At 39.9% G+C, this 23,547-nt stretch overlaps 1 protein-coding gene across 1 annotated transcript in view; it reads right to left on the bottom strand.

The window, feature by feature from the left end:
• Window positions 1-5,273: 5,273 nt before the first annotated feature.
• efnb3b (ephrin-B3b) overlaps window positions 5,274-23,547 on the bottom strand; it is a 65,434-nt gene continuing 47,160 nt past the window's right edge. The window contains exons 3-5 of the mRNA XM_026936981.3: window positions 14,887-14,979; window positions 11,790-11,858; window positions 5,274-8,876 (exon numbers count right to left, since the gene is read on the bottom strand). Coding sequence (XP_026792782.1) covers window positions 8,449-8,876; window positions 11,790-11,858; window positions 14,887-14,979 — 590 coding nt within the window. The 3' untranslated portion in view covers window positions 5,274-8,448. The remainder of the gene's footprint in view (window positions 8,877-11,789; window positions 11,859-14,886; window positions 14,980-23,547) is intronic.

The raw sequence follows: 23,547 nt of genomic DNA, 5'->3' as shown, positions 1-23,547 counted from the left end.
ACCTGTCAACAACTCTAAAAGGTCTTACTGACATGAAAAGAAACTACCAAACAAGTCAATTAACTGTCAAAATAGGAACAGAAAATACTTCATAATAATGAATGAAATTCTGATGTATAGGCTACATACTATAAAATATTACTGGCGAGACAAAAAAACACATTTCCATGTTTTTGCATACTTTTTTGGTAGCATGAACTGTTTACATAATACAATTGATTTGTATGCTTCAACACTATATTAGTTCTGATAGTGGATTGTAGCCATGCTATTTACTTCAAATTTGTGCCAAGTAACATTAAGAAAACAGTGAGGCAAATGTTCAGGGTGAATAATAATTAATAACAAGCAGTGCCAATGAGCCCAAAGTCCCACCTTCTTGTTTTTTATTGGCTCACAGGAATGAAGCTCATGAATTCACAGGTCAAAGTTCTCCTAGATAAAGTTGGCACGAAGGAAAGTTATTAATAAAAATGTTAATGCTACTGATAAACCATAGATGCTGGCAGGTCTGTGTTAAAGTCATCCTAAAAACTCAACCACCAACGTCCATCGTGCAAATGACAACATATTGTTTACGACATATACATTTCACTACATATAAAATTAACTACCTTAAAACTGTCATCAGTTACATATTACTTGAATCATTTCCCAGAAAGCATAGCTGGTGGGCACTTTATATATACATCACCGCTTCAGGCACACTTGTGGCAGCTTCAAGTTATCAGCTTGTCAGCTTCCATATAAGGCTTTTCCTGTCTTTCATGTGTCGTGAGACAGACAGAGCTGAAATGAATAGATGGGATAATCCATACGCTCTCCAGTTACAGAGAACACACAGCTCAGACCACCTCAGTACCACTGTGACCGAGGGCAATAAAACTATCTATGAATCACAGAGAGAGTCCCAGACACTTCTATGAGGACCTGAAGGCATGTGGGTTTTGTTTTTTTTTTTGTGGAGGGAACATAAGACTGAGTGTGTGACTGTAAACTGTACATCACTGTAATCAGATACGTCTGTGATAACACACAGTAATAGATGCAGGTTAATCATGTGAAATAAACACCAATTTAGCCGCCAGCAAGCTAAGCAAACGCTAATCTGTTCTCTCCCTCTTACTTTCTGCACTCCATCACTCTCTCTCTCCACCGTCCTGTCACTTGCTTTATCAGTTTTTTACCTCTTTTTTTTAAACCAAAAACCAGCTGCACTTGTCATCAGAGCCACTATTAACTATAACAGGCTGGTTTGTTTTTCATATAACAAAATGAAGAGAGAAAAGGAGAAAAAAGCGTTATATAGAGAGGTAGAAAAGGTGAAGAAAATGCGAATGAAAGAGAAAGAGATGATGGAAAAATAGAGAGAAATCAGTGGCCAATGTGTGAAAGAAAGAAAGATTAGGATGGAGGACTCCTGGTGACTACTTAAGCACTCGTCTTTTCATCAGCCGCTCGCTGTCAACACCGCCTACAGGTGCAATCAGAGAGAGAGAGAGAGAGAGAGAGAGAGAGAGTTGACTTTCAACCTCCACCTTTCTTCACCTCGACTTTCTCCTGTCATATTGGAGAGAGATCTGTGGGAGGCTTTTCATGTTCGTCTCCCACCCCCACCTCCACCCCCCCTCAATCAGCACTATTACAATGTCTTGCCTTTTTCCTCATCTTCACTATTTGATATGCAGACGGCCGGACACCTTTTGAAATGGTCAAATTACAACCAGCTCGATAAAAAAAAAACTCTCTCCCTGACCTTCAGAAAGGATCCCCATGGCAACACGACTCCCGCTGTGACATTAAGTCAAGTGGGCCAGTCTTGGGTTTTAGCTGTGGAGACTCGCCGCTGGAACAAATCTGATTAGACAGGATTATCTCCTAATTGATTTCACTCTGGGCCAAAGTTTTAGATTAGTTTTCCCCGGTCAACTTTTAAATTAACAAAGAGTTGGTAAAGTAGTCAATAGAAAAATAACTGTCACTGTGGATCAAAAATTGAGCAGTGTGTGATGTGTGTGTGAGCATTTTTGAGTAAAGATAAATCACAGGGTTTAACGACATTGTGTATGTTTTTATATGAAGGCATGCATATGTGTGTTTGTGTGTGTGTGTGTGTGTGTGTGTGTGTGAGGGTTCATACAAATCTGTGTCCTACATATGGTAGCCATCACCTCAATCATCATCAATACTCATCATAGCATGCGTCTGGAGAAAAATGATTACAAAGTAATGATGACCACAGGGCCCTAAGTTTATGCTTGTGTGTGTAATATTTTTCTCTCTTCTGTTCCCAACCAATCCCCTGTAGGGCCTAGTCATATTAGATCACCGAAAACATTATTACTTCCATATTCTAGCAACCCGGTAGCATATGGTGTCCTTTACACAATATTACTCAGCTCACCGAACAGCCCACTCACTGCTAAACAAACATAAAACCTCACACAGGCCACAAAGAGCTCCATCAACAGACCACAACCTTCTGCACCTCTGCATGCCCTCACACAAAAACATTAACCACCACTAGATTTACAAAAAAAAAGAAGCTCATTTATTCATGTATCTGAGATTTACTGAGTGCAATAGACCGGAGGCTTGTTTTATGTATTTAAATCTAGCCGTTTTCTTGGGTAAAATGAAAGCCCGTGTCATCAGATTGCATTAAAAATGAATACTACTTTTTTTTTCAGATAAATTATATTAGTTCTTCAGTAAAGCCTGGACCTGATAGTATAAATCTGCAACAGCGCTGCTCAATAGCAAGTCATTTTACCTGAACATTACCTGTAGCTGTATGGCAACTTCATAAGAACCAGATGTTGGCATTTCCATGTTCGAATTCAGGCCAGAAAGATGCCTTATGGCTTTTAATTAATTCATTTATCTATTTATTTTTTAAAGGTTTTTAAAGGATTTTTAGGCAATAAATATTTAGATAAATTTGGGCCTATGTAAGGTATCAGAGGGTGCATCATTGTGTATATCTCTGCTAAAAAAAAAAAAAAAAAAATACCCAGCTTGGTCTGACCAAAACAGCTGGCCAAACTGGTAGACCATCTTTACAAGCTGATAGAACGGAAACAGTTTTTGAATTACAGCTAATAATGCTACCTCATAGATTTTAAGAAATTAATACAACAGTAAGGCAATTAGAAAATCTCAGTTTAGTGATCATTTTGCTCAAGTAATAAGGAAGCTGGAAAATAACTTAAAAGCTGGCAAACATGGTCTACCAGTTTGACCAGCTTGGCTTGTGTTTTGGCAACTGGTCAGACTATTCTAGATTTTTCAGCAGGGGGATGGTGTGTGTGTGTGTGTGTGTGTGTGTGTGTGTGTGTGTAAAAGATGCTATTTCAAATTCCCCGCAGGGTTTTCAGGGTTCCCCTGGGAGCCCCAGGCATCTGTGTAGTATGGTCAGGGTGTCTACTATTTTATTTTAAATGGCTGTACAGTGGTGGAGGTCATGAACTATCAAAACCGTTATAGTTATAATGTGGCTATTATAGTTAGAAACCTAACTGACTGATCAATTGGTTTAATCCAAAAGCTCAGTTAAGTATTAATAATATGAATAACTTGACTCTAACTGTAATTTTAATACAAGAGTGGACAAATGATAAATTCATTAGCCCAGTCCCATGTTTTATCTGCCTGTATAACGACTAGGCTAAAACATAATGTGATAATGTTTGGTTAGCTAGTTAGCAAGTTAAGGGAAACAAACAAGTACATGAATCCCGGCGAGAGGAAGACTATGTAGCCATAGTCCTTATTCTCTCCTGATAAAGTTTTTTAATGTAGCACATTGTGTTTGCGGCTGCGAAAAAACGTCGATGAAGTCGTTGGCCAATGTTTCAGGCATGAGCAGTGGTGTTCTGTCCTCACATCACAAGTAAAAAACATTATTCGAGTCTGGATTGCGTCTTTATTTTCCCTTGATGTTTAACCTCGAGGTGACTGTGTGTTGTGCAAGTAGGAGCGATATGGCTGCTTGACACTGCACTTGATTTTACTCAGTTTCATCAGTGTTTCTACATACCTGACTGTTCCTGGTTCAGAAAAAAATCGCCGCTAATTAATCCTCCTAACAAAAACAGTCCATCTGTCGTGTGTGTAGTGCAGCAAGCTGCGTGATGGGGAAGCGTTAAAGCATCAACGTGCATTGTGTTTAAACAAGAACAGCAAATGAAAAGTAAATAGGAAGTGTGAAACAACGAATTGTTTTATCCACCCCTGTAATAAATCTAGCAGAGCTTCTGATGATGGGATACAAAATGTTTATATGTAACTGTTTTGAGTTCTGTGGCTGTAAAGTTCATGAATAAAAAGCTCTCACAGCTCCATTAATTCATGCAGAGTATACATATTTGCATAATGTTCCCTAATATTTGAACAGTTGGATAAAAATAAATAAAATAGCCTAAATCTGTGCTGCAGTTTTAAGGTGGATTTATTTTCACTGACATGGATCCCTGGGTGCAAAGTTTTGAGACTGCCCTATAAAAAAAGAATTATGTTTTCCTGTCTTAACTTGCTGATTTTGCCCAGTATGGGACACATTTCCTTCTTGTGGCCCTCAGATGGCCTTATTTCCCACTTGCATTCTTTGTGTTCGAGTGCACCAATGTTGATTTATTTTGGTATCTTCCTAACCTTTCCCCCTGTTGTAAACACGTACAAAATGTAAACAGCAGTAGAGATATAAAGCAGTGTCTATGGGCTAAGTGGTGACTGTTAAAAGTAAGCTGTATCTAGAGGAATAAAGAATTACCCGACATTGAGTTTTGACCTTTCCTTCACCAAAATGAAAACGTAAATGTCAGTAACTCGAATACTATCAATTTTCCCCAAATTTCCTAGTTGTAATTATGATCTGAAGAGTAACTTTAGGAAGAAAACGTGTATTCATGAGAATTCAGTTATCACCTGAAGGCAGCACAAATCATAATCAGTTAAATGTGAATCAATTAAATAATAAATTTATGTATTCTATGTGTGGTATGGATCTGACCAACGCACACACACACACACACACACACACACACACACACACACTTATCTTACCATCCTTATCTTACCAACCTTCAATTACATTATTAATGCAGTACTAAAATGCTATGCCTACACCTAAACCTAAGCCTAACCTTAACCTCAGAAGCTGAAAGTCAGATACTCCTATCCTTGTGTGGACATTTGTTCCCTACCAAGATATAAAAACAATCACACAAAAATAACAAACACACAAAAAATAATACAAGGTCAAAGATTGGTGCTTAAACAAATTTTGCAATTTTTTTAATCAACATTTCTTCAAAGGAATGTACTAGTTTTTTAACCTCTCTTTCTAAGAGGTGTGTATGGGGTGGAGGGAAAGCAAGGAAAGAAAGAGAGGGAGTGGTAAGAGTGGGAGAGAAGGATGGAAGGATGAACACAGAAAAGAAAACATCTCACACACAAATGCATTGTCCCACAAACGTCTCAACACAGCAACAGGAGAGGAGCGGAGGTCCTTAAAATGGCCGTCACTTGCTGGCTATTGGCACAGAGAAACATGTATACGCGCACACACTGAAGCGTTCTCTACAAAAAATCACACACTCCTCTTGATTCCTTTTCTTTTTTTTTGTCTGCCTGCAAAACACAGGTCTCAGCATCCATGGCTGAAAGCAAGCGCATGAAGAAAGGCTGAAAGGAAAAACACAGAAATGTAACAACATGGAAAAACAAAGTCCAGACATGTTCGTATTTCCAGAGGTGTCTTCTGCGTTCAGGAGGCCGCATTGTTCGATAAGACTCTTCAATAAGCTTCGACCAGCTTTTGGCCACTGAATAGTCCTCAGATGCTGGGGTTTGCATGTGTGTGTGTGTACACCACACACACACTCATGAGTCCACATCCACAGGAAAGAAACATGGCTTACGAAAATCAGGATTTAATGAACAGAAACGTTGAAAGCTGACCAACAAATAAATGCACCATACTTATTTGTCACTTAACAACAAAGCAACACTGACAACTTGATTGTGAAGATTTAACAGAGAATATTGACATGACACCAAAACAATGTTGTTCACTTGCTGCAGTGTTACACCAGATCAACTCTGACACACTCGTACAAAAACTCTGTAATTTTCATATCCGGGTTCTAAACAAGTCTCGCCTTGAGCACTAAACACACTGGCAATGTGGTGCAAGGCCTGAAGGTTCAAGGATTTGGCTGTGTGTGTGTGTGTGTGTGTGTGTGTGTGTGAGGTCCTCTGTCTCAATGCAGCTTTGAACATAAAGTAAGGAAACCTGATATACTGATTAACTGTAACACGAGCAGTAGCGTACATTACCTTAACGACCATCTTCTAGCGTCAGCACACACAGCAATGTAAAAGAGCACATTCTGAAAATATGAGACTCTCGTTGGCACAATCGGACACACACATGGTGTGTGTGTTCTTTAGTCCTGGAATGCATGGGTGTAATCTGAATGTGTGTGCATGTGTGTTTGTGTGTGAGAGTCCAATCAGAATTCATTTCAGGTAATCAGCGTCTATGCGGACATCCAGAATGGATTTTGATTGTGTACTCAGTGTGTCTGTGTGTGTGTGTGTGTGTGTGTTGAAAGACTTGTGTGCCTTTTCAAGTGCATTCTCATTTTCTGAAGCTGTGGAATGTGTGTGTGTATGTGTTGTATTATACTAAGATGTGTTGTGAGAGAGTGAAAGAATTTGAACTGAGCCTCAAATATTTCCACCTCAGAAAAGTACGAGCAGGTGTACGAAAGCCTATTTCCATCTCTCCAACTGAGAGACAGAACGAGTGAATCCCCTTTCTTTTCCATCTGTGTAGTTGAGAATCCTGCATTTCCCAAGCCCCTGTTTCACACAACCTCTTTCAAGAGTCTGTTAAAAACCCACCTCCATTGCTCCATCTCTCCTTCTGTGTTCCTCCATCCCTTCATCCTCCCCCATCCTGACGACCTCCTTCGAGGATCCCCCCCCCCACCCATCACTTTTTGTCTTTACCCTGCACTTCTGTCTGTTCATCTTTTCTCTTTCCTTCATAGGCAGCTCTGGCATTCTTTTCTTTACCCCCACCCTCTTTCTTTTTTTCTTTTTTTTTGTAAAAAAGAAAGTGTCTTTGCACATTAAAAAAAAAAAAACTTCTCAGATTGTGCCTCTACCTCAACACTTTCACAAAACGAGGTCTAGCTTCAAAACTACATCATTGTACAAGGAGCTATAAAAATATACATGGAGAGTGGAGACTCCTGGGAAATGAGGAATGACTAGGGGTCAAAATAAAACAGAAAACCTTCGTGAAATGAAATACAAAGTATTAAATTAACTTACAGTACAAAGAAGAAACAGGGTCAGCTCTTTGTAAAGCACAGAAAAGAAAAGCAGAAAAAAATGGTCTAAAAACAGATATGGTGTTTTACATCTTGAAAAAAGAAAAGGACATCTAGAAATAATTTTACTGAATATTCATATATAATTATATTCTATATTGAATGAAAGCGATAAAAAAAACACTTTTTGATATTCGCTCGTTTTTTGTGTTTTGGTTTTGAAACAGTCTAACTCACATTCACTCAGGTACAATGCTCTCTCACAGATAAACACACTCACTCACACTCACACACACACCAACACACTGTAACTAAAGCACACGATATGCGCACTCACTGTCGCACTGTGCAACAGCAGTGTCATAATTATTACCCTACACACTCACAAAATACACACGTTATTAAAATATACAAGATCTTCAATGCGATGCTATGGCTCCTCTAATCAAATGCAGGGCCTTGGGTCATGTGATGGCAGCACTGCATTGTAATTGGCTGAGCCAGGTGCCAGGTTCCTCTTATCCGAGGAACAACAAACACAAATGGGACAAACTAAACTGCTATTTGTGAGTTATTGTAGTGTTCAAGTTCAGGTAACATCATCTAGGGTCAGTTTACTTTCAGTTTCTCTCTTTTTTTAGTTTGTTTTATTTCACTTTTGCCGTTACTTCACAATGGTTCATTTTACGGTGTGTTTCTCAGGGACACCTTCAAGAGACATCAAGCTATTGCTTCTCTCTCTTGCTCCAAGGGATCTGGATTAATGTTATGAGAGCTTTGCATGCTCTTAGAAGAAGAAAAAATAGCCCTCACACAGGGATTTTCTCTCAATACATAAAACACGCTCCTCCTGATTACAAGAGTCAGAGGTTTAGGAGGCGTGTGTATATGTGTATATGTGTGTGCGTGTGTGTCTGTTTGTGTGTATGTGTGTGTGTGTGTGTGGGTGAGAGTGGGTTTCAGTCACAGGGTTTGGGGCTTTCACAGTCAGAACTGAGACTGCAGAGATACAGGAGAAGTCGGTTCATACTGCTATGGTTTAGGTAGTAGGTGAGGGGGCGTGGTCTGGGCACTGCAGGCTGGCATTAATGCTGTGCGCCCGTCCTCATACTTTGTAGTAGATGTTGGCGGGGCTCTGAGGTGGCATCTCCTGCACAATGTAGACTGGGTGCCCGTAGTCCCCACTAACCTTCTCGTAGTGCGGGCAGTAGGCCGAGTCTGAAGTGCGCAGTGGGATGATGATGTCACTTGGCTCAGAGCCGTTGTTGTTGCCACCCCCTCCTCCACCCCCGCGCTTAGGTGAGGTCAGGGATGAGAGAGAAAGCGGCGGGTGGTGCGACTCTGAATGCTTCGAGTGCCGCCGGCGGTAGCACACCACACAAATAACTGCAGTGACCAAAAGGAGGAAGGCGGAGCCTCCAGCTGCTCCTGCGATGACGGCAATGTTGGAGGCGGGGAGAGGACCATTTGCACCGCCTGCTGTGGCTCCGCCCCCACCAGGCACTCTAGGAAGAGTTGTGTTCCCACTGCCTCCTGAAAAATGAGAAGAGACAAGAAGATTCTATAACTTTTGTCTTCAACACATGCCCACTGAATTTTTGCATTTATTCCTTACTTAGTACACTGACCTCAATATTTGTCCTAAAACAAAGGTTTAATCTACAACCTTATGTATTCTTTGACTTGTCTCTCTGGTGGGACGCTTAAACGTTCTATGTACTATGCTTACCCTCTGAACCCAAAGCTAAGAATACAAATAAATCTTGAAGAATCCTTCATAACATTACATCAGCATATTATCATATTAATAAAATCTCACATTTGTTGATTAATACAAGTATTTGCTCTAATTGTTTAAATAATGAGATCAACATAAATTTTGAAATTTAAAACTTTTTGAAATGTAATAAATTGGTACACATGGCATAATATTGGTATCTCTTTCCCCTCAAGATAGTCTGGGGTTAAAAACTGCCAGGACCTGAAGAGTTGTCTGATAGGTCAACTAATATCTCAAACAAAACCAAAAAAAAAAAAGGTTTTGAGAATATGTGTGAAGACTGGCAGTTATCAAGGCCTTCGAGACGTACTGCTACAAGACAACCAATTTAGACATTTTTCCCAGTTCCTGTTTTCTGAGTAAAATCATAAATCATTGAGAGAAAGGTTTTACACTTAATTCCATTGTATATTTCAAGGCAACAGTTTCACACACACACCCACACACACATGAGTCGTAGCGCTTAGTGGCATGTGACTACTGAACTCCACCACAGATTATCTGGAGAAAATAGAGCATGTCTCATTGACAATGAGCAACAGCTTTTCATCTCCCAGACCCCATTCTACATCATTAAACAGATGGGTGAAATGACCACGGTTGGAAAACATGGACAATATGGCGGGTAGAACACCACAGTGTTAGACTGCACGAAGTTTAGGGTCGGATTATACACTTACAATACATCCAAAAGGCAGAAGACCAACTGTTGCTAAATGATGGTCATAATGGGGGTTTGATGTTTTCTTGTGTCTGTTTGGGTGTGTGCGTGTGTGTGGCAGCCAGGGAGACAAGAGGAGCTCCAGCTGAGCAGGGGCTTTTTCAGTAATATTGGAGAGCTGTCTGCAGACGCACTCGATTGCTACATCGTTATTCTGCACACAACTCCTCTGGTTTTCTTTCTCTTTCTCCTATACCCCTCTCCTCCTCCTCAATATCCCCTCGCTGCGTGGCTCTGAGTCTGTTCCTGTTATTGACCGTCTCTCACTTCACAGCACCCTAAGTGATCTTCCTGTACAATATCTGCATCCCCTCTAGCAAGCCACAAGTCTGATGCTCCTCTAGGGTCGTCTCTTATTGTTTGTGGGTGTGGCCTGTTTATTAGGGGTGGGTGATAGGGCAAAATATGGCAAATTTAATTGGTACTTAAAGATATTTTCCCCAATACAGAATATGTATCACTTTTCTAACAAAGTGCAAGTAACACAGTAGCACAAGATATTTTTAAAAACCTTTAAAAACGATGAAACAGCTGCAAAGCAGACATCCAATCGGCTACTAGTTACTGCAGATACTGATGTCGGCCAGTGTTATAAAAGTGCTAATGAAAGCAGTGATTCTCTCAGAAAAGTGTGACGTAATTTACCACAATATCGACAGTAGCCAAACTGCATAAATATTACAGTATAATTAACACACATCACTGTATTACTTTGGTTTAAGATGCATTTTAATACTGTAATAAAATCCAGCCAATAATTAAACTATGGTCATAAATATTTCTTCTGATTTTGTGCACCAAACAGTGTTAAATGGGCAATAAACTGAAAATGAAAAGTTCTAGGATTGGTATGAGGCATTTTTTGGAGCCAATCGTTTAGATTTATTGCCGCTCAATCCAAGTCACCTGTCACTGTCAGCAGAATCATGGCTCCTGTTGCTTTGTCACTTGCTAGGCTGAACACAGGCTAAGAGAATAAGAGAGATCTACTGTCACTTCTTTATCACTGTCTGTCCCTGTCCTTGCTTCTGTCACTCCTTTCCTGTTTTAGTAATGCTGGATGGTATATAGTGCATGTCTCCCGCTCCTTACCTCCCTCTTGCACTTTAAAATTCTTTAACTGTCACTCCTCTCTCCCTCGTAAATCACCATCCCCTGCTCGGCCTTTATCTCTCTCGCCCTCCCTCTCTCCCTCTCTCCCTCCCCCCCTCCCCAATGTGGCTTACTTTTTTAGCCCTATAAAAATTTCACCCCAAGTTGCCTCAGTAAATGTGTGTATGTGTGAGTCAGTGTATTTGTGTGTGTATGTGTGTGTGTGTGTGTGTGTGTGTGAGTCAGCATGTGTGTGTTCCAGTTATGTGTAAAGCAGCGTGAAGGCGGACTAAGAGATAAAGAACAGTTCTGGAAGTTCTTGACAGAACAAACCTCCGACAAATACAAAGAATGACTAATAATCACCTCTGTCCTCATCCTCCCTCTCTTGCTTGTGCCCTCCCTCCTTCTGCCCATCTTCTCTGTCTGTCTTCCTCTCTTTATCTTCCTCGCTATCTCTCTGGACCAACAAAAAAACGGGGCGCCAAACTAATGGCAATAATAACTCTTTGAAATGGCTTCCCACTCATCCCTGCAACCCTCTCCTCTCCCAGGACGGCCATTATCAAACCATACACTGCCTCCGGCGCAGGCCTCGCAGGCCTCGCAGCAGACGCAGAGGAGAGAGAGAAGCACAGAGAACAGAGGGATGGAATATATCAAAAGGAACTGCAGTGCCAGCATTCGGCCGTTTCTCCCTCTCGCTCGAGCCATATGTCGCCTCTTTCCCTGATTTTCTCTCCGTGACCATGAGAGAGTGTTTTGAGTCTTTGGTGGGATGTGTTGCATGCATCCAGGCTGTTGCTTTGGGATGTTTTAATAATAATCTGGGTTTACAGTTTTATAAGCTTACCTTGGTTTCTGGTGTTAGTATGACCTGGCTGGTCCGGTTTGGCAGATTTTGGGGGCAATCCGTAGGGACCTATGGAAAATAATTGTAAACATTTTAAACATGAAACCAACAGCACAGGGTAGCTTTGAAAAAAGCCCTGCCACCCCAATTGAGCCTTGCCACAATATAATGCATCGTATCTAGTTTACTTCAATTTACATAATCATGATAGTTGCATTGTAGGTATGTTGATCAAATCCTTTAAGTATCAGGTCTTACTACACAGAAGGTAAAAAGGAAACACATTATGGCTATATTTACATGGCCAGGGTGAAATGACACAAATCCAATTTTCTGCCTTAATGTGAATCAGATTTGGTTTTTTTTTCCAAGACTGTCTGGACATAAAAATCCAATCTTTTCAAATCAGACCTGAGCCACTTTCATATGTGGTCCTAGCTGGGATACATATCTGATAAGTGGCCATGTGACGTGAATGAGAACAGTCAAATCGGAATTAATTTGGCTTTTTTCAAACACATATCATTGTCACTGTCCGCATCCGGTGGTGGTAATGCGGCAAAACAACAATGTAGGACAGCAACAGCGGTGACTATATTCAGTGGAAGGAATTGGTGATTTCCTCAATATTTGGGGAATCAATTCAAGCAAAACCGGAAGGAACTGAGTAGTGTTTGAAACAATCGTCTTAGAATTCTAGGTGTGCATGCGAGACCTTTGGAAGGATGGGTGCTTTCACATTAAACACAGATATGGATCACATCGGAGCCAAAAAATCGTTGTGCAAAGAAGTTTTTTGTGAATGTAGCCTGTCATTATTTGACCATTCATTTGGCACCAAGGAACAAATCAGATTTTCTATAAATTCTACTTGCCAACCTTTAATGTGCACTTGCCCCTCTATGCCCACTCAATGACTAAAAGCATGCTACTGCATAAATCTACTAAATGGCTTTGCCCAGTGAAGCTCAAACAAACTCAACGTTCTCTATAATGGTGAAAATAATCACAAGCTCTCTGCATTCAATCAGTCGACAGCAGTGCTTATGAATATGATGACAGAGGCACGTGCTTCAGATGCTAATCAGATGTGTTCTACCACAGTCCTCTTGAGCGTCTGGGCCACTGTCATGTTTTTTGTTGTTTTCAGAATAGCATGCCTGTGTGGATGTGTTTGCGTGTGTATGTGTGTATCTGAGTGTGTACATGCAGTGTATCTCATCAGAAATCTGCACCAGGCTTCTATTTAGATGACAAACAAAACAGACGTGACCTTTCAGCCAGAGAGCAGATAAAAAACAGAGCGAAAGCGAGAGATGGATAGAAGGATATTTTGAATGCACAATGTTAATAATGTCAAAAATTGATACAGTATTTCGAGAAGCTGAAGTAGGGTTGCAGAATAAGCTGTAGAGAGGCATATGAAATGAGGACGATGATAGAGTACGAGGAGTGATGCACAGATAGATAGAGAGAGAGACAGAGGGAAACTATTCTAGCCAATAGTGTTGTTAGCTGTGAAGAGTGTGTTTCTCACTCTACATGGCTGTGTGTGTATCAGGACCAGGCAATTGTGCAATTGCTACGGTTGATAATAGCTCAGCACATGAGCAACGTGCCTCACTTTACACTCACACACACAAAACTGTTATGGCTAATGTGTAATGACAACATGGGCGGGATTCAAAACTAGTGTTGAGTTAAACTGAGCTCCATAATGATGTCTATCACCTTATAGTGGAAACATATGCATATGGTTATGTGTGTATGCATTTAGTTTACGTTCAGAAGCTATTATCCTGATAAAGTGCTTTTGTTTCCATTATCTGCAAATGTTGTCTGCTTGCCACTGGTTAATGTTTCTATGATGTTTCTATGGCTGTTGTTCAGCTAATTGAAACATTATTGAATATTAAATAATTATTATTGAGTGTTAACATTTACAATAATTAAACAGAAGACACAAACTACAGACACAAACTAATCTCTTTCAATTAATCATAATGGGCAAGAGCTGGCTAACTCAATGAATCTCAGGCTACCTAGTTAGCACCAACAAGTAACCTAGCATGCTTCATATCATATGTATGTAATCTAATGTTGCATACATGAAGGTCACGTGAAATCATGTGGATGTCTTACTTATATGATAGGTTGAAATAATGGGGAAAAATCTGCAACTGTCAACTAAAGCTAATGCAAGTGAGCTAGCTTGCTATTAAATTATAAATTATTTACCTACTATTACACTATAATTTAAGTGCTGACTAAAACAAGATTATATTTATAACCCACCAATACACTGTTTTTTTTTTTTGTTTTTTTTTTTTAAGAGTTCCTTGCTAGTTTAACATCACAACATATCTGGGATCCTCAGAGGTCCTTTTGCAAGGACAATCACCTCTAGGGGGAACGCGTCGACAAACACATCGCCAGAGCTCTTCAATTTACAAGGACACATACTGATTAAGGATAGTTTAAAATATTCAATATTCGAGAGAGTCTTAACAATTTGAACTATTAAACAGTAATCAAAAGAGTTGCGTGATTAGCCTGGTTGTAGGAAAGCTGCAGGTTATGAGGTTTTGCTCTTTGCTCTGCTTTTGCTCGGCATCAAGACATGTTCACTGGGAGTAACTGTGAAGTTATTCAACACAGTTTATTTTAATGCATGCGGTTTTGTGAAAACATTTCAGTTTATGACAAAAAGACATACAGCCACCCTCATTAGCGTATCATGGTGTATCTGCTAACACATAGCGGTGCAGTATTTTTAGCCCAATGTCACAGTAAATGTGTAAATGATTTGTCACTGCAAAATAGAAAAGATGTTTTCCTCCATGTCTCTACAAACAGGTAGCTAAACGTGGTGTAAGATAACACACCAACTCTGTTAAAATGTGGAGTGTAATGCACAAGTTTAAAATAAAATGTGAGTCATTGTACTTTACAATCTAGCCCTAGCAAACTGCACATCCACACAAAGTGTGTGTGTGTGTGTGTGTGTGTGTGTGTGTGTGTGCGTGTATGAGATATTGATGCTTGTAAGTGACCATCAATGTATATGTCTGTGCACTGTGTGAGTGTGTGTACTCACTTTGTCCAACTTTCAGCACCACCTTCATGCCTTGTGTGGCACACACTCCTCCTCTCATGCTCTCCAGCCCCTGACGCGTGCCGTCCGATGTGGCTGAGGAAAAAGAAGCAGACAGAAGAATGCACGTGAGCATATAAATTATAAGCACAGCTTTTATATTTGGCAATTAAGAAATACACCAATAAGTGAATTATTTACAGGAATGTATGAGACTGAGCCCACATGCATTCTCATGGTATATTTTACCCTGCTGTAATGACACACACCTCATTCGCACACAGTCATTCGGCAGCACTGAGTCACAGTTCTCACATTTAAAATTCACACACAGGGAGCGCAGAAATAATCAGTGCAGGGTTTCAGAACTCAAAAATGCCCTCGTTTAGAGCTTCCCTGGAGGACATTCATTTCCTAGAGTGTAACGCACACCACACACACACACCTTGACCTGGTCAGTGAGATGCTGAAGTGGGCCAGCGTGAAGCAGACATGAACCTGACTGCACCTGGCTTACTGGAGGACTAAACAATGCTTAAAGCACGGCTCAGTCAGACCTTGAGTACTGACTGTTAAAGGACAGAGTGTCCTTGGTGCAACTTTAATAAGCAGGAGAAAAAGGAAAAGAGAGAGAAATTGTGTTTGCTCCAGACTGAGAGACAGAGAGAGAGAGAGAGGGAGAGAGAGAGAGAAAGAAATGTCTTTATATACACGTTAATAAAGTTCTTATTTACTGAGGGCTGGAGAGATAGAGAATGAAATAAGATAGGAGAAAGGTGAGGCCACTGTCCCTCTCTTTCTCTCTTTATCAGAGTCTCAATTGGAAAGTGCTACATTTTTCCATTTAAAAAGAAACCGCCGCAGCTCGGAGCTCAAATAGGGCCTGAAGGGTTCACACACTCACCAAGGATCCAGCCGATAAAAAAAAAAAAAAATCTCTTTTACACACAAACACACACACACACACACACACACACACACACACACAGGGAAAGGCATTAAGGAAAAAAAAAATCCAGGAGGTTCAAGAGGTCACATAGAGGAAATATTACAGAGAGAAAAATGAGGTTGAATGGACAAACAAAAAACAAACAAAAAAAAAAGAACAAAAAAGAGAAAACTTTTTGAAAACAAATCCAACTTAAAATAGTAGCTTATATTTTCTTAGTGCCATTGCATTCTTTGAACATTAGCAAAGAAAATTCAGCCACAGTTGTTTGCACCGTTGTAAATCAGGAAGCTGTACAGACGCCAAGGCCTTAAAACCGCAAGCAGGCTAGCTATGACGCTACGCTCCCACCGCTGCTTTGTCCAAAACAACAACAACCACCACTTCAACTCACTGTGAACAGAAGTAAATTCAAAACATTTGTGCCAAACCTTCAAAAAAGGATGAATTGCCAGTTGAGCTAAACTGCATTTAAACAACTCAGGAGTGTTTTTTTTTTTTCTGTTCTGCCTGCAGGATCTCAGGACTCTTTCCACCTCTTCATAAACAAAAAACAGAAAGACACATTGGTCTCAGCTTTGGTGACCATGTAGAATCCAGGAAGCTAAAGTCATTAGACGTGATAAGGTCATCCATGTAGGTAATAATGTGCTACTTTTCGCAGCATGTTGCTGTGACTCACATTTTCAGAGATAAAAGTGCTTACTCTAAGACGTTAAGAATAATCAGCGTTTATACATCGCAGTGTGCTTTGGGCTCACTCTTACATAAGCACATTTGTTACTAGGCTGACTGATAGCCACATCACATGCAGGGTTACAGGAATTTAAAACAGACTTGTTGAGAGATCAAATTAAATAGAAGCAGAGAAAATAATGAAAAAAGAAAAGAGAGTGAGGGAGAGAGAGAGAGCAGGAAAAAAAAGACATTGATTGCCTTTGACAAGCTGTTTCTGACATGAGTGATAGGAAGAACAAACATGTGAGGGGCCAAGAGGAAACACGGAGATGGCAATGGAGAGAGAAAGACATACAAAAGACACAGAAAGGGAGAGAGAGAGAGAGGTCGAGAGAGAAAGGGAGAGAGAGTAAAAGAGGGCAACAAGCTGACTCCCGGCGCTGGTTATTTGTGGAACAACAACTGCTCTTGGAGCGTAAAATGCAAACTGAAAGACACAAAAGGGGGAGAAAGAGAACGGTAAGAGAGAGAGAGACGTAGCAAGTTGTGACGGCTTGTTTGTTATGTTTTTACAAGAAAAATAAAGAAAGCAGAAAAATGGAGCGAGGGAAAAAGGAAAGTGACAAGAGGGAGGACAAGGACTTGGGCTGAGATGAGACGAGAGGGAGAGAAACAGAGGGAGGGAGGAGGAATGAGTAACTGAGATAATGATAAGCAGTGATAGGAGGATGTAGAGAAAATGGGAGGACAGAGGCTCCTGCAGAACATTGCTGCTCATAAAAAACAAGAAAAGAAAGCGAAGTGAAGACGAGACGAGTGCAGAGAAGGGGAAAAAAGCTACGCTAATGAAATAACAGCACAGTCAGCTGTACTTCGCTCACTGCAAACAGGATAACCAAGTCTGTTCACTTACTGGACCTCTGTGTGTACACATGTGTGTGTCTGTGTGTGTATGTTGGTATTTATGTATCTTACAAATGAACCAGGTTTCTCGAGGTCACTGTGACGCATTAAAGAGATCAGATCACGTCAAGCACCCAGTGACGTGAATATGAATCCTCTGATACGTAAGGAATAAATGCAGCGCAGGAAAATAACCAACAATGAAGTTGATTATTTTCAAATATAAGCGTGCCTTAAGTTTCGTCTAAAAAATTTTTTTTTATTAAATTAAAAAAAGAACTATTGTACTTTTTCAAAAAATCCCTTTATAGTTATGCTTAATGTTGTGAATCATCCACAAAACAAGTTAGCTCCTATTATCACGCAGACCAGTGAAATGGGTGAATATGCTGATCAGATTTGCAAGTAAACAGAAAGAAAAGAGCAGAGAAACAGAATAAAAGGAAAATATAGAATTTTAGTCATGTTAGATGAAATTAAAGGTATGGTCAGTGTTTTTTTTTTTTTTTTTTTTTTTTTTTTAAGTCAAAACACACTTTGTAATATTTGCCATTTCTGACAGTTGCAAATAAAATCCCCGCTAAGAGGAAAAACTCAGGTGTCTATAGTACCTCAGATTCGGTTAACAGGAATGACAACAAACACACCACATCCAGCCAGTCAGGACAAGGTGGCATGTCTACTTTAGTTGAAATTCAAAACGCTCATGCGCTAGCATTCAGCTCCTCTAGCTTTGGTATGTGTTTAGAAGGAAGAGTACAGAGAGAGAAGAGCTAACTTTCACCAAAATCTCTGATTACACCTGCAGCAGACACTGTGATGAAGCATTGCAGACGGGAGTGTTAGGTCAGAAGCTCTTACTGTGTCGAGACATTTGTGTTTATGTGTGTTGCATGTGTGTGTCTCTGTCTAACCTCACAGTGAGTGTGTGACCTAACAAAACTCATAACGGTGCTCAATTGAATACATGTGTTCTGCTCATATCACAACTTCAAACGCAAACATAATTCAAAACACATCTCACTCCACATCTGCAGATAGATCCATTCAGAATGGATCTGTGATTGTGTGTGTGTATACAAATGTAGAGAAAGTGGGCTTGAGTATGAGTGTGTACAAGCGTGTTTGTGTGTGCGCGTGTTTTGCTTTTATATCTTGTTTTATCTGCAGATAGAGCTTTACAAAAAGAGCCTGCGAGTGTGTGAGTGTGTCGGTGTGTGTGAAAGTGTTTTTTTTGTTTTACAAGTGACCCCACAATGAAAGGAAACATGAAAGGTCTGACGCTGTGGGGATGCTTTGTTGGTTCCCACGAGCAAAAATCCTTTGTCACACAAAACACTGATTTAATTTGCAAAATTGAAAGCCACACGGTTTCTATTTGGATCCTGCGGTTAAAGTTCGGATTCGCTTTAGAAAGAGGCATAGCGGAGCTAGAGCAGAGTTCAATGGAAAACTGCTGTAAAGACAGCAGCGTGAGCGTTTCTGTGTTTGCGTGTGTGTGTATGAATTATGGTGTGTTTTCTCTTGCAGTATGAACTGGGAGAGCTGAGCTCCCATTCACTTCGGCTCACTATTTATACCTCTGGCTCCTGCTTCATATTTCCTGAAACCAAATAAGACTTTATAAATCAAATGCAACACATTCATAAAAATGATATAAACTATTGACGAAGGCTTCGTAAGCAATTAAGAGATTGAGGACAGCTGGAGGAGAGTGTGTGTGAGGAAGGCAGAAGCTGCATCACAAATGGCTAAGTATGCATTACATTCTTACACTAAACACGATGTATTTGAATATCTAGTACATGATGTAGGGTTTTAAGGTAGTAATATATCAAATTGCTCAGTGCTGTTTTGCAGTAAACGGAAATGATATATTACCGCACGGCACCTCACATCACTAAACAGCCACCAAAAGAGCAACTGCTGAATATAAAATCCTACATTTTCAGACTTAAACTTAGCTGCCTCGAACAGCACCGCCTCATCCACTATGTATAGCATGTCCAACTTGCCACACTTCATTATTTAGTAGTTTTAGTACCTTATCCAAGTATCTTATCAAGTTTCCCACTAAAAGTTTGCAAAATACTTCATTTGATATGCAGCTAGAGACTGATACAGAGAGGGTACACTAAGACAGAGAGAGATAGACATGGCTTAATGTACATCAGGGACAAAAACAAGAGCAAAGGAGCAGTTATTAACAACATTTGGCATCAACACAAATCGTAATGTCCTGCCATAAACACCAAAAAATATGGCTGCTATGTGACCCTAAAAGAAGGGGTTTAACGACGGAGTGGAGCCGTTGTGGAAATCGTCCGCATAAATGTGTGTGATTTGCAGCGCGGTTGGAAAACCGGTGTGTCTCTGATGCTGAAAAACAGCAATGTTCTGATGGTAGTTAATGTAATGCAGCTCCACTCAGCGCAGATTTGACAGACGTGTCCAAGTCAAGGACGAAAATAATAACAGTGTATATAGGAGCTCCTGAGTGGTGCAGTGGTACAGAGAAGTGTTCGCCTTATCATCAGGAGATCTCGAGTCTGAATCCTGGTGATGCCCCAGGAAGCAAAACTGGCCATGCTGTCTACGTGGGAAGGATAGCATACTGTCACTCACACAGAAGCTTCACATCTCTGAGGAAGCATGTGATAGCCTTCCTCCTCCCCAGTTGGTAGCTGTCATATAATAGGCGGAGCTGGCCAGTGGGTGGGAATTGGCAGGTGACAAAAAAAAAAAAAAAGACAAAAAGACAATAACATATAGTGGCAGTGCCATCATGATATGTGTATAAGAAATAAAGAGAAAATACACAATATTTTTTTTATTGGTTTACTGTTCTACATTACAGTTTTACTTTATGGTTAGTATGGTTATCACACTCTGAATCATAGTTTCACTATAGTGCTTTTGGGTAATTATGTTTTTTAGATACAGCCACAGTTTTACTATGGTATCTTATAATATATTGTAATTCTGTATGTTATTCTCCTGACTACAACATTACACTGTTTGTACTGTGATACCTCTGTTCACTGTTACGTTGATAATTAACCGACGACCTATGTTTTTCTTTTGCGCCAAAAACCCATGGTTCATTTTCACAAGGGGAGACAGAGAGACAATATGAGGCTCGGTCAAATCTCTGGTGTGTGGGAGTGTGTGAGAATGCTGGGTTAAATCTCCAGCGAGACTATGAGTGAGTGGAGTTTTGGGAGTGTGAGATTGTGTGTGAATGTGCGCACAGGACAGCTAAAGTAGCCTCCCGAGGTACATATGAGTATATCAGAGTGACAGCTCTGGCGCTGGAGCATAAATGTGCCTCATAATAATTACAAATGAGGATACGCATACTTACACTTATGCAAACACACCCCCAAATCAAAAGCAGACATGTATATAGTGCTCACGTACACACAGACGGAAGACCGAGCCTGGTGACTCGGCTCGCATGCTGTGTGTGTCGTGTTGATCTCCGCTCTGCTTTCCATGACATTTCCGTTCTCAGCAACTTATTCACTTTCCAGCCCGATTCACATCATGCTCTCACATCTCTCTTTCTCTGACTGTGTTTTCTTTGTTTTTAACCACCAGTATGAAGGCACAGGCCCCGGGACATCTCAGACACCTGGCTGCAGACACGCAAGAAACGTAAAACACACACATGCACGCACACGCACACAGACAAACACACACATGCACATTTCTGGCCCCAAAAGAGGAGCGTACATATGCTAAAAATATGAATTTTAACAAGTAACACACACACACCATATAAGGGAATTGAAATGTAAAGCCTTTTGACTTATAAGGATGCAGTAACACCAGCTTGCCAACTATTTTAATACAGTATAAAAATATGACAGAAGTGGAGAAATGATTTGGCTGAAATTGGAAACATATGTCAAATTTAATATGCTGCAGTCTTGAAGATAAGCATAGTCCGTTATACTGTATGATATAACATGATGTCCAGCATTCACAATATTGTTACTGTGCACACTTTAAAATATTGCGTCTACTCTTGTGTTACATCTCAAGGCAGCCATTTACTGTGAAATTTGCGCTCCCGAGATCGGAAGGCAGCATTATGACAGCTGTATCTGAAATCTCCTTATATTGGACACATTTGAAAGATTATCTCAGTTTATATGGTGCCGAATGAAAACACACATACATGAAGGATTATTATACAGTATCATAATAATGTCATGTAATGGTGGATGATATGGCAAAAAATATATCATAATACTTGAAGACCGTTTCACAATATATGATATGAATAACAATATTCAGATTTAGACATTTAGCAACAAAGCTCCAGCAAAAAAAAAAAAAAAAAAAATCCAGTAGTAGCACATCAACAAAAATCATTTAAACAAGGAAAAATAGAAAAAAAATGGAAGAAAATACAATAGTTGCCGCAAAATATTGGTGTAACGCACTACCAATATCTGTATGTGTTTACCGTTCCAAATATTTATATACGCTTATTGTTTCAAATATCTATAACTGGAAAAACCCAGAGATGTCTGTAAATTCTGGCTCTAATACAATACTTACAACTTCTGCTTACAATATTTTCTAGTTGGTTCTACTTCTCAAAATATAAACAAACTATTAGCCTAATTTAAACCAGAGAGACTTAGACCAGGCAGTTACTAAGGATAAACGAACGAACGCCATACTTTCTTGTTAATGAATGTGTTCTTTCTTTGTCCCATGAGCTTCATATCTGACAGCTTGAAAGTAAAAACCTCTTGCTCATACAACTATTTTCTTGCATCCGGCAGAATCCCAGTCCCAATGCACACCTCCATGCTCTACCTTTCTGGCAAGCTTTCTAAAAACAAAAGTTATCTGTTCATTCCAGGTAATATATTTGTATTTGGTTATATCCCTAGTGCAAAAAAAAAAAAAATAGATTTTATCATCCAATCAACTACTTGACATTATGAATACTCAGTAGGCCAATGTTATAAAAAGCAATATGTAGTGCTGTGCTCTGATACTGAAGTCATAACATTATATTTCCCAGACCTGCTCCATTAAAGCTGAGTAGAAAATGTATATCTGCATATGGCTAGTTGTATCATCAGTATTGGCTGTACCTGATGGACAACAGGCCTCGTCCACAGCAGTATGCTGTCCAGGAAAAGCAACTTGTGTGTGTGTGTGTGTGTGTGTGTGAAGGAGTGAGATGCTGGAGGACTGCCAGGTTGGGTGCTAAGCCATGAGGAAAACCGTTAACCTGCCTGACCCTGTAATCGTCTCCACCCCAACACACACTCTGCAGTCACTCCATCTGCCAATCACAAGGACAACAACAACACAAATAAACAACACACTCGGCCAGAGCAGGTGTCCATGGGCTTACACAGGTCAGAGCGGAAAAGAGAGAGAGAGGTCGACAGAGAAAGAGATAAACAGATGGAGTATTATTCTGAAGAGCTGAAAAAAAGTTTTTTTGTTTTTTTTTTTAAGTCATTTCTTAGTTATGATCTGAAGTAATTATGTGAATTTGCTTTGGGTGGTTAACTCTAAAAATAAAGTGATCAATAAAACAAAGCGGTTTTGTATTGCCTACAGATGTCAGACTTTTACTAAGCCACTTTATGCCATAACAGTTTTCAGAAATGAACAGATTGTGAGGCTGTAAAAATAAATAACACAAAAATGATGCCGCTATTGATCATTGAACATTCATTTACTAAAGCTAATTAAAAATCTAATGGGGTACAAAATGCACATAATGCTTATTCTGTTAAACACACACACACACACACACACACACACACAAACTACAGTATCAAATCAGCCGTGTCAAATTCCATTTTTATATTTTAAAAGCTGCTTTATGTAAATCACTGTTCTGAAACTAAGCAATGTAACCGAATCCCTGTAGTGTAAATATTATGACTGAAAATATACAAAAATTCCAACAAAAAGGACTGACGTGAGGTTCAAATTAGTTAAATAGAGAGAAAGAACAAGAATGGAGGAAACTCCTAAAATAATACTCTAATTTGAGAAATTACACTGTCACTGTGAATGACAGAGAGGAAGAAGAGAGTGAGGAATGAAGTAACAGTGTGCTGACGCAAGAACCCTGAGCCAAACACACATTC

The sequence above is a fragment of the Pangasianodon hypophthalmus genome, chromosome 4 (assembly GCF_027358585.1).
Source record: "Pangasianodon hypophthalmus isolate fPanHyp1 chromosome 4, fPanHyp1.pri, whole genome shotgun sequence".
In the NCBI taxonomy this organism is placed as follows: Eukaryota; Metazoa; Chordata; class Actinopteri; order Siluriformes; family Pangasiidae; genus Pangasianodon; species Pangasianodon hypophthalmus.
Note: the sequence above shows the minus strand (reverse complement) of the source record. Positions and strands in the feature narration are given on the sequence as shown.